The sequence below is a fragment of the Balearica regulorum genome, chromosome 2 (assembly GCF_011004875.1).
Source record: "Balearica regulorum gibbericeps isolate bBalReg1 chromosome 2, bBalReg1.pri, whole genome shotgun sequence".
Taxonomy (NCBI): domain Eukaryota; kingdom Metazoa; phylum Chordata; class Aves; order Gruiformes; family Gruidae; genus Balearica; species Balearica regulorum.
The window spans coordinates 139799806-139811782 of record NC_046185.1 but is presented as its reverse complement, the minus strand read 5'-3'; the positions used below and the strand labels follow the sequence as shown (position 1 = coordinate 139811782).

The 11977-nt window shown below is 43.1% G+C and overlaps 1 protein-coding gene across 4 annotated transcripts in view; it reads left to right on the top strand.

The window, feature by feature from the left end:
- The first annotated feature begins 263 nt into the window (after positions 1-263).
- GLCCI1 (glucocorticoid induced 1) overlaps positions 264-11977 on the top strand; it is a 57917-nt gene continuing 46203 nt past the window's right edge. For 2 of the 4 annotated variants that reach the window (XM_075746120.1, XM_075746119.1), the window contains exon 1: positions 264-1241. In XM_075746120.1, coding sequence (XP_075602235.1) covers positions 788-1241 — 454 coding nt within the window. In that variant the 5' untranslated portion in view covers positions 264-787. The remainder of the gene's footprint in view (positions 1242-11977) is intronic. The other 2 variants (XM_075746118.1, XM_075746117.1) reach the window with 1 other exon arrangement.

The window sequence follows — 11977 nt, the reverse complement described above, 5'->3', positions numbered from 1 at the left end:
CCCGACGGGCCCGGGCCACCCCCGGCGGGCGGCACCCCGCGGGCTCCGAGCCGCCTGCCCGCCCCTCCCGCCGCTGCCACATCCCACTTCCCTCAGTCCGCCTCCCCCGCCGGCGGGCCCGCCCCGCCGCCCCGCCCCCCGTGGCGCGGCACCGCCCTCTCATTGGTTGAGAGCAGAGAGCGACGGCGCCGCTGGGCAATGGAACCCGAGCTGGCTCGGCGGCGGCGCCCAATAGGCGTGCGTGGCTGCCGTCCCTGCCCGTCGCGGCCGGGCGTCGGGGCTGCGCGTTGCCATTCGGAGGCAGGGCGGCGTGGGGAGCGGATGGTGCTGGCCGCGGCTCCCGGGCGCTGGTGGGGGCAGGAGCAGGAGCCGGCTGCGAGCGCCTCCCCCCCTCCCCATCCTACCCTCTCTGGCTGCCTGCGCCTTCGTCGCACCCTGCCGCCGACCGCCTTGAGCCGGCAGCGCTGTACGATGTGAGCGGCCGCGGGGCTCGGCAGCGCCCCCGGTGCCCACGACGCTGGGGCGGGCAGCGATGGCCAGAGCCTGGCGTGGGAGCAGCCGCCGTCGCCGATAGGAAGCGCCGGGGGCAGCTGGGCAGGCGGCGCGGAGATTCCCTCGGGCCGTGAAGCGCTTGTCCCGTCCTGCCCCGCCCCCTCCCTCCTTCCTCCCCCCCTCCTCCTCTTCCTCCTCCCCCCCGCGGCCGGTGCATGCGGGGCGCCGGGGGCCGAGCTCGGGCCCCCCGCAGCCGCCGGAGCGAGTGACCCGCCGGGTCCTGCGCATCCCCGCCATGTCCTCCTCGTCCAGCTCCTCGCAGACGCCCCCGTCCCACCACCAGCCCCCGCCGCAGAGGATGAGGCGCGGCGCCGCTGGGTCCCCCACTGCCGGCGGCGGCACGGCCGGGGCACCCGGTAACGGCGCCGGGGGAGGCGCGGCGGGGACCAGCCGGCTGCTCCAGCCCATCCGAGCGACCGTCCCGTACCAGCTCCTACGGGGCAACCAGCACAGCCCGACCCGGTCCCCCTCCGCCTCGGTGGGCAGCAATACTGGGCCGGGGGGCGGCGGCGGGGGTCGCGGCGGAGGCAGCCCGCCGCCGCCCAGCGCGACGCCGCCGTTGGCAGCGGGAGGCGGCGCGGCGGAGCCGGGCAGGGTGAAGGGCAGGCAGCGGCGCTCGCCGGACAGCGGCGGCAGCAGGAGGAGCAGCTCACCTGAAAGACGGAGCCCCAGCTCCCCGGTTTACAGAGGTAAAGCACCGGCACAAAGCCGGCGTCCCGTTTCCCTGCCCCCCGGGAGTGCTGGCCGGGCTGGGGCTGTCCTGCCTCCGGGCACCCCCGGCCTCAGCTCCCCAGTGTGGGGGGTGCGCCCGGGCCAGCGGGGGTGGGAGCCCGGGGGATTGCCGGCCCGGTGGGAGCAGCCTCGCCGGAGTCTCAGAGAACGGGCGGAGAGGGAGGTGAGGGTTAGCCCTAAAACACCCCCCAGGAGGGAGCGGGGCAGGTGCCGTGCCCGGGTGTGCCCAGCCGGGAGGGCAGCCGAGTGTGGGAAAGCACCTCGTCCCGCCGCCTGCCCCCGAGGAGGGGGGCGAGCTGTTAAATGTCATCCTCCTCCTCGGGCGAGGTGGAGATCCAGCCTGGGAAAAACACCTCCGTCCTCCCCCCGCACCGCCTGCCAGCGCCGGCCCGGGAAGGAAGTGCCTCCCCAGCGGAGCGGGGGCGAGCCTCGCCGCCCCCCGCCACCCTCAGGGGGCTGCCGGCGGCCCCCCCCCCCCCGGCCCGGCCCCTCTGCGGAGGGGAGCAGCCGGGGGCGCCAGCCACACTGCTCCTGCTCCCTTCCCTGCGCACGGGCTCTGGGAGGGGAGGTGTGCAATAGAGGGACGAGTCTAAAATTAACCCGCTTCCCTGTCTACAGGTGTAATTATTTAGTACGGGTTGTTAATGGGTTAGATTTATATCTGGGGTGTCTTAAGTGTATGCTAAAACCGAGCCTCAAACGCTCTTCCTTTCTGCAGAGCTCGGTTTCTTAAAGGCTTGCATTTTTATAACATCTTAGGTTGAAATATGTAATGTTTTCAAGCATAGACTCCAAAACAGAAAGGAAATTCCCATACTGAGATGCTTAAAAACAAATAACACAGTCTGCCTCCTTGTGATACTTAGTACTGAATCCTTGAGACTGTAAAAAAAAAAAAGAAAAAAAAAAAAAGCCAGCATAGCCAAAATAGGCCTGTAAAGTTTAAAATGTAAAATTGATTCCCAGCAAGTCAAACTTAACCTGCGTCAGGTTGTCTGTTAAATTATTGAATGTGTTAAAGTGGCAGTGGCCATCTTATTTCCCCCCTCCCTCCCCTCTTCCCCCATCACTTTAGCAGTTGAATGAATCAGACTAAATGCACTTTTTATGTTACCCTGCTGTAGCTATCAGGTATCACACATCATCTCTTTCTGGGAACGTTTTATGTGGTTCAATACCCCTCGCTTGTTCTGTCCCTTCCTTAAGTCTTCCTATGTTTCATTTCTGTGGCAAATTGTGCTCTGTGTTGGTTGCCAGTGTGTTTTGTAGCAGTGGAATCTGTTCCCTTATCCCTTCTCCTTCAGTTTTAATGTGTAGTAAAACCTTACAATCTGTAGTATTTGTAACTTCAGCAAATCTCTGTCATCAGAACCATCCTAGGATATGGGCAGCATTTTGCAAATGAGCAAAATGTCATTGCCAGTTACGCATGGAGTTAATTTACTCTATCCAGTATTTGTGCTTATGCAGATGACCAAATTGGTTGTGTTATAATCTGAACAGAGATACTTCATAATTTATTTCTCAAAAAGATCATCTATTTACGCAGAAGTTTTTACATGCTTGAAAATGGAACTGAACTTCAGTGATTTTACTTCATTCAAGCCCTGTGTAAAATTTTAAAGATCATATTTTCCCCACTGTATGAAATACTAAACATGCATTTCCTTTTTTCTTCTTAATTAACCTTTGGAAAATGCTAATGGGAAACTAGGCAAAACAAACAAACAAATTCAGCGCATATGAATAGCGATAGGGCTGATGATGAATGCTGTAAATTATTTAATTATGGGAACCTGGAGCAAAACATTGTAGTGGTGCAGTGTATAAAGGTCTACGCTTCAGGTGTATTGAAGAGGGAGGAATGTGGGCAGTTACCTTCAAGCAAGGAAAAATACTGCAAAGCTGTGAAGTATTTCATTATTATGTACGAATTTTTTGTTGTAGGGGAAATTTTAATTTTAGAAAGTGGTTTCAGTCTTCATCTGTGGGCTGTTTTAGGCTTAATAAATCAGACTATAAATTAGTACTGAATGACTTTTCCATCATTAAACTTGTTTGAGCTTGCCTCATGGTGAACCACGTTAGCAGTGTACACGGCTTGATTTGGTTTAATGAGTGCAATGTATAAAATCATAAATGGTCCGTCAAGAAATGCACCCTGTAATCTGTATGCGCTGCGAGGAATTTGTTCCCCCTCCTCCAGGTCAAGCCAGCTGCTGCAGCAGAAGCTGACATCCTCTAGCAAATCCTGAATGAATGAATGAAAACAACGTGATCGCCCTAATAATGACCACAATTGCACACGTCAACAGCTTTATTTTACCGAAATACAGGCACCATTTTCTAGCAGGCGAGGGTAATAATATACCCTATTTCTTCAGTCTCTCAAATGAAAAAAGGTTTCCAAAAAACCCCCCAAAACCTAAAGCTGTTTTTTTACACAATCTGGAATATAGTTGCATGCCACAGGGCAGGATTTTGTCTTTGTTTCCCTGCTTGTTCTCAGCATTTTAGTACATGATGTATGGATCCTGAAAACGATGATTGTAGTCTATACTATGATAGTAGTATGCAGAAAATTGATTGCTGAACCAGAGGACTGCTGCAGTAATAATGGAGGACTGGGGGGGGGGGGGGGGGGGGAAATGTTCTGTTTTCAAACATGGACCATCTTGCTGTGGCTTGTTAAACAATGTGCTACTCCAGCTATTTATAGTTGTTATCAGTATGCAAGTCTTGGGGAAGCGACTTGATTAAGTTTTTTTGTCAGTTTTTCAAAACAATTTCCCACTGCTGTAAAATGTGAGCTTAGGCTCTAGGTATAATCCCGTTGTTTTTCTCACCAGTGCAGGGGATCTGTTTGTCTTTGGCTCTGCAGTCTGACTTAGACTGTTGCATGAATTTGCTCATACTGGAGACTGCTTATGATTCTGATGGATAGATGTTTTTCTCTTCTTAAGACATCTGCCCCTTCCCCACCTCCTTTCAGCCTTTTCCGGTATAGTTTCCTTGAATTGGCTATCCTACTAAGCTATTTTGTTGTGGATATGTTAGTGATTTGCCAGGGGTTCTTTTTATAAAGGAGATTTCTGTGAAAACACTCCAGCTCTGAGCCTCTACAGGTCAGAGCAACTACCATTGCAGGCATTGACATCACTACTACATGAATGAAAGCAGCATGCTCTGTTTCTTCTCCCCTCGTCATCTTTTCTTTCCCTTCTTTCTAGGATGCCATAAATGTTTTTTGTTCTGCAGCAAACCCCTGTGTGTTTAGAACTGAAACTAAGAATTTGATGATCTTTTATTTTAGCAAATTTGGGGATTTGTAGTTCTTAGGAAACCATCGATGCCAATATTTATATTTGGTTAGTATTGATACTGAGCGGATAAGAAAATATGAATGCTATGTACTAATTTCAGTGTGCTAGAAGAGGAATAAAGAGGAGGGAAACCTTCTTATACAGTAGGATAAACCTGCAATGTGTGAGTCTACTCTTTTCCTCTTTTCTTAAACATGTTTATTCCTTACTAGTAGATACATTTTTATAGCCTGTATTCATGTTTTAGAGTTGGCAATGTAAAAAGTGGCTGGCTGAATGTAACAACACATGGTTTTCTTAGAGGGAACCTATCTGATACATCTCTGATAGCATAAATGTAACACCGACAGAAAGTGAAGCTGCGTGGTTTGTGACAAAGGACATTTCAGTAATAATGGCAAAAAAATCTCTTGAACTGGTCAAACTAAACATATTGCTTGCTTGTCAACACTTATGTTTTACAGAAAAAAAAAAGCAAGTTGTTTCTTTTCTTGCCTTGCCTGGATAAAATCAGTAGTTTCTGTTATTATGTAAAGTAGCTTGTATAAATACAAGAGTGTGAGTTTCCTGTTTAGTTTGGTTTTTTTCATACATGTGTGATGTTTTGTATACAAGGAGGGTGTAAATGACTTCTGTATGATTCAAGCTCAATATCGCTTTCATCAAATGCTTTGATTTGTTTACTGTTAACTCTGGTGGTATTTTAATATTATGCTTCATATTTTTTCTAACTTTCACTTACATAGTTTATAATACAAACTTTTTTCCTTATCAAATTTGGGAGGCAAAGGTTAGTTTTAAGGACATCTCAAAAACATTGTAATCGGTTTGGCTGTTCAGGGTTCCCAATATCTTTTACTTCCCAAAACAACTCCTGAAGCATCGCCAACATTAGTAAGAGAAAAGAATTAAAAAAGATGCAAAACAACTGCATAACCCAGTTCTGAGTAATAAGTATGTATATCTGTTGTTATGCTCATAGATAAAAGGCTAGTGGAGTGAGCAGTGGAAAGACAGACAGTATTGCTGATCTCTAGACTTGTAAGGGATATCAGTATTTAAAAAAGCAAAATTCAGACTTCAAAGGGCAGAACTACTTTAATATCCTGGATTCAAGCCATCAAATAGTTTGGCATCATAAGCATTTATACCAGAGATCAAGAAGATCTTTCCTTTATTTCTAACAAATGTAGGTAAGGAAGTAATTTTTGTGACGCTTCCTATTTCCTGATGCTCGAATAATAGCAGTATTCCCATAATTGTATGGCGAAAACAGTTTTGCTCCAGCTTTGTCCCTCTCTCTTCCCAAAATAGCTTTCATTGGAATATAATATGGTGAAATAAAAGACACTGGCTAAATCTGAACCAGTTGTATTGTACTCGAAGGCTTTTTAGCTACATGTTTTAACATTGTAACTTTAAATGAGAATAGTATATTACATGTCCTTAATAAATATGTGTCATAAGACAAATTAATTTGGCTTCTTTCAGGTGTTAAAACAACTGCAGGAAAGAAAAATAGGTATTTTCTCCATTGAACTTGAATGATATTGTAGCAAGGTATTAGCTATTAAGAAAGCACCTCCCTGCCCCATGGAAAAAATAACTGAAAGTATATGTACGTATCTATTTTAAATCACGACCTGACCTTTAATTCTTATTCTTTGGATGTAAGCAAGTATTAGCGTGTTACATATGGCCAAACTGAAGTTACTTGCCAACATCCGTGCATAGTAAAACAGTGGCTAATACTGAAATTTCGTTTCTGAAATTCATGGTTCCTGTGTTTTCTTTCCCATGGTGGGATGAATGGAGGTTCTTAAGATGTATCTTAAAATGTAAGGAGTGTAGATCAAGGGAATGTATTGCAGAGTCTTATGAAAAAGTCAGTGTTTGCCAAGTATAGACTGACACATAATAAGTTGTTGAGCTTTGCTATATTGCTAAAATTCACAGTGGAAAGCTAGTTATTTTTAAAATGGGGTTTATGCTACTACTCTAGAGATCATCATAAAAGATAACTGATGCAGTAATTATGAAATTTCAGTTCATCTTAGGCTTGGAAGTAATAGTTGTAACAATGCAAAACCTTTTGGAAATAAAGTATATGCTCCTCAATGTTTCAGTTTAAGTGAATATTTGAAATACTTTTTTTTTTATGGGACTTCATCAGTTGAGTAATTATCTTCATCTGAAGAAGGTAATTTTTTTTTCCATGGTGAAAAATGAAAGTTCCTGTTTAAATCAGTTGGCAATATCTTCAGTAGAGAAAAGCATTGCCAACCCTTGACACAATAGTTAGCTCCCCATGGACTTAGCATATGTTCAAACAAAGTTGTTAACATAGTAGGGTTTAAACATCAACTAGAATTTTTTGAAAAGTATATTGTATTGATGAAAAAAGGCCCCTGTAGTAAAGATACATAACTGGAGAATTTTGGTCAAGACTTGAGATAGTTAACTGGGTTAGTGATCATCATTTTGCTTTAATGTTAATATTTAAATGCATTGAGTTCTCTCTCTTTCAACGCTGCCTCCCTTGTAAACCTGTTGTGCCTAAGCAATGGCTTAAGGCATTTTCAGGCAAGTAAAATAATATTTACAAGTCATTGTTAGAAAGGATACATCCACAGCAACGTGTCAGCCTGAGATTATCCCCTTTTCCTTTGTGTCACCATTTTTAAGGTCTGGGCAATTGCAAAATGAAGAGGATTAGAGATTAGAGTGAAGGGAGATGGGTGTTTGTAATTAATAACCTAATTCTTACATTTTGAGTGTATATTTACTTCGCAAGATTAGATTGTTCTTCAGTTAGGTTTTAATTTTTCCCCTTCTGATTTGACTCTGAAGTTCACCACCACTAACTTGTGTTATTACTATTTTTGAATCAGAAATTAAATTGAAAATAGCTTGAAAATAGCTGATGGGTACTGAAAGGGATCACAGTGTGAGACTTCTGCAGCATGGGTACCACACAGGGTATCATGATACAGTGTGTAATAGCACTCCTTTTGAATGGTGAGTCAGTATCTCCAACTCTTATTTTTCCGAAGCTAGGATCTCATCCATGGAAGCACTCACCCATGGTTGAAACTGAAATGCGTACTCTCTCAGGAACACTTTCCTGCTCTCCCAGTTGTGTGAATATGGACTTAGGACCAGAGCTGTTCCCTTATGCAGTCCCCTTGGATCGTCTGGTGATGACTCTGCTCAGAATAAGTCTTTGCTGTTAGTAAGACACAAGAGGGCCTGTAGCTACTGGAAGTCTGTCTTAGGGAAGGAAACTCACCCAGGCCAAGTGGGGCCATTGCGGGGAGTGCCCTCAGCCTGCTGTCTCTGGCCTTGTAATACTGCCTTAGCCCTGGTCCTGTTCATTTCTCTTCTGCACCTTCCCTGTTCCTTTGGTAGCTCTACCACTTCTTATTAGCTGCTGCTGTATCCTACCAAACTATTCACTATTACCCTGTTGAAAACAGATCAGCTTTCTTTGATGGGGGAAACCCGGAAGATGTGGGTGTCTATACTCAAGCAATGTCTATTTTCTGCATGATTAATTTGTAAATAGGGATTAACCTAACCAGTTGGTGTTGGGTCAATGGAAGATGGTTTTGACGGAAAGTTTTCATTTTTTATAGTAGTAGATCTCTTAGTTAGCTTTTCATATTAGATATTGCTGCTTTGGAGACAATATGTACTTCCCAGTAGGTCATAAAATGTTACAAGCTTGGGTTTTGAAACCTTAATGCAAGATACTGTATTGGTTAGATCTTCCTATTTAGTGCTGCGTGCACACTAACAATAAATGGTGACACAGGTGTTGGTGTTTATAAGGATTTAACTTTCACTGCTGCTAGTGTTTAATCAAGGAGTAGCAGTTTGCAATGGATATTCTCTGAATCAAATACAAATGAGTGATTAACAACACTGATTCTTATATGCCACTTGTTTTGCACAACCTGGAACTAGTTTGACCCAAACTACACATTTTGTTTCCTCTTTAGGAAGAATGTGTCTCGTATTTTGCTCATAGGAGTGGTGACTAAGAACAGTACAATAGCAGTTCTGTCATAGTTTTTGAATATTCTAAAATCCACAGTAGAATATTTTCTTCTCACTTTCCCTTGAGATAAATTATTCTTCCAGTTTAGACTAAGCGTCCCATTCCTTGAACAGTGCAAGTCACCTGTTTGGTCAAGATTAGTTTTATCCCCCTTTCCTACACTCTCACCACTAGTCATTAAGCAAGGAGATTAGTTGTAGACATGCTTCTGGATTTCAGGAATTAAAACTCATATCTAACTGGTTTGACTGGTCATTGCAAGATCACTGGCATTCATACTACAAACTTGACACTCATTTCTGTAGCTATATGAATTTCAATATTTTAGTGAGTATAAATCTGTCTTTTGGAAATGTTTTCTGGAACAGTAACCTCTCGGTTCTGAACCGATTAAATGTATGGCAAAATGGGTATTGTTATATTGTGTGCCTTTTAATCGCTGGTGTTTTGGTGTACAGTGCCTTATTCTGGAGTTCTGATAGAAATACTTTGTGAAGATTGGCTAGCTGGATTACCTGTATATCTACATTTTTTAAAAAAGGCTTCATAGTTAAAAAAACCTAAACATTTTAAGAGGTGCTTAGGCTGCAGTACTAAAATAAAAAAAAAAAATCAACACTAATAATTTGTTGACATCTGCCAGCATTTGGAAACCAGACTCTGATTTGGAAGTAATGTATTCTTACCAGAAAACAAATCCCAGTTATTCAGTGCTTGATCACTAGCTAATTCTGTTAATCCTAGAACTCAGGCCACTGACAGTGTGGAGGAGCCACTGAGCGGCTCTACAGGACCTGTGGGTCTCTGGGTGTTTAACATGGTCTCACTAACGCTCCTTCTGCACATCATGGCAGAGCTCACTAGGCCAGTAGGACTAGAAGATGCTGATGATTATAGCAGGTATCGGTGCGGTCCGTGCTCTGGAAGGGTTTGGTGAGTGGAGTTCTCGCATGCGGAGTCAGCTTAAATTCAGCACCGCATGTCAGCTAATCAGTCTTACTGGAGTCTGGAGCGCTGGAAAGTACATTGCAAAACACAAGTGGCTTTGCAGTGTTGACTCTGCAGTTAGGTGTTATACCTCCATATCCAGTATGTCATATGTAATTCAAAATCTTTCTGTTAACAGAAATTTAAGATACCATGTGTATCCAAAGTAATGGAGGCTTGACTTGCTCACTAAAAATTAAACCCAGATTTATGCTGAGTGTCCCGGAACAGACTTTGAACAGTGTGACTCTAAAAATATCAGCTAACTGCTGAAGAATGCAGAATAAGACTTAGGTTTAAACAGTAGTTGAGAAGCTGCCAGGTTAAAGGAGAAGCTGTCTTCACAGAAGTAAATTTCAGTTAAGGTCTTCAAATTTTCATTCTTAACTGATAGCTGTATTTGCTTAATTGTGGCAATTTATAGTGGAATACCCCTACACATCCTTTCTCTCATACTCTGATTTCTCTGGTATTGCACCTTCAGTGGCTCCTTTGTACCTGATACTGTGCCCTGAATAATCATCTTTGCAGTGTTTTCTTCTCCCACAAAGAAATCATAAAATAAATTTGAAATACTTTTCAAGGGGAACAAGAAAAAATCCTAATCAGGTAGAGAAAAATGTCTCATGGGCAAAAATGCGATTAACTCATGTGTGTTCAAAAGTAATGTGTATTTGAGAAACATCCATATTCTGGACTGGAGACACTTACTCAAGAAGTTGTCCACACTGAAGATCTAAATAACCTTTGGGCATTACTGTAGAAACAGACACTCATGTTTTCAAACCAAGTTGTGTATTGAAGTGTGCAGTCCATATATTGTTTAAAATACTAGTTTTGTGAAATTGTTGTATACATCTACCTTAATTTCTTCCAAAGAAGGAACTAGCATATTAAGATTACTGGAGTCTCATGATTTTATGTAGTGGTGTGTGTAACCTTTAATACAAAGTTGGAGGATGCGGGGAGATCTTTTGATTCCAAGAATTACAGTAGAAACTCAGTTTGGCTGCACTGAAGATAAGAATTACCAAGTTTGACAACTCAAAATCTGTGAGAAGCGGAAGCAATGGGTGTGCTGGCAGTGTATATACAATAAATGGTAGGTGTTTTCTACAGCTAGGCCTTTTTTAATCATGCAAATTTACATGCATATACAGCAAAACAAAAAATCCTACACAGACATAGGTTTTAAAATTTGTAAATCTGGAGTAAAGTTTCAGATTTCAGAAGTAAATAGTTTGAAAATTTGGTTAAACTTGCTCTAACTTGAATACGGAGAGAATCTGTTTTAATGAAAAAAGTTTGCAGTATTGAAATCTTTCAAAAGTCAAAAAAACTCAAGGATGTGATCTGATTGCATGGACCCTTATCTCAAAAAGGCTGCTAGGAATAAGCAGAGAGCCTGCAAGAAACAGCAGGAAGAACTGAGAAAAGAATGTCACATTATCAACCAAAGAGTGAATCTTGGCTGAAAGTTGTTAAAACCTGAACAGACTTGGACTTTGTATGTTTTAAGACAGACAAAAGAAACATGCAAATAGAAAAATAAGAAGTAGTTGCAGCCCTTCAGTACCAAGAAAAAAAGAGACTAAGGAGGATCTGAGATTGATTTACTGGAATGTACGGTTTCAAAGTCAACTCCAAGGAATAGTAGTAAAAAACTTGGAGAAAATAGCACAGATACTTATTCAGTGATTTGTGCTCACCAGGATGAAGTATAAGTAATCAACTTTCAATAAGGACAGTTATTTTTAACCCAAGAAAAATACAAAAAAATTTGAAATTTTGAGAGGGTGATTTGGAATTAAGAATTACCACAGATTGTAAATTTTAATAGTTGATTCAGAGATCTCCATTGCAGGATTCTAGAAAAGACCACTGAGAAGTTAATGCTTACCTTCAACTTTCTAAGGCAATCTTTTGAATAGGAGGTGACACCATTTGAGAACAGATACCTGTGTATAGCAGAGACGATGCTCATGTTTTTAAAATGTGAAAAATTTTGAGTCCAGTTCCAAATGTAGAGGTCTGTTGGTCTAACTTCAGCTATAGGTGAAACTTCAGAAGAATTTCTAAGGGATAGTGGAAAGCAGTGAGAAATGTTAAAGAGCAAAATGAGCTTTCCAAATTGTGTCATGCTAACCTGGTGGTTTTGATAAGAGAACTGATTTTCTAGACGGGAAGTAGATCTTATCTGCTTAGGCAAATTTTAAAATTAGGGTGATGAAACTGTTGATGAATTTTAAGAGGTTTAATTAGTATGCAAGAAGATTGTGCAACAAGAGTTGAAGGACCTTGGGAATTGAAACAATTTTTGAAA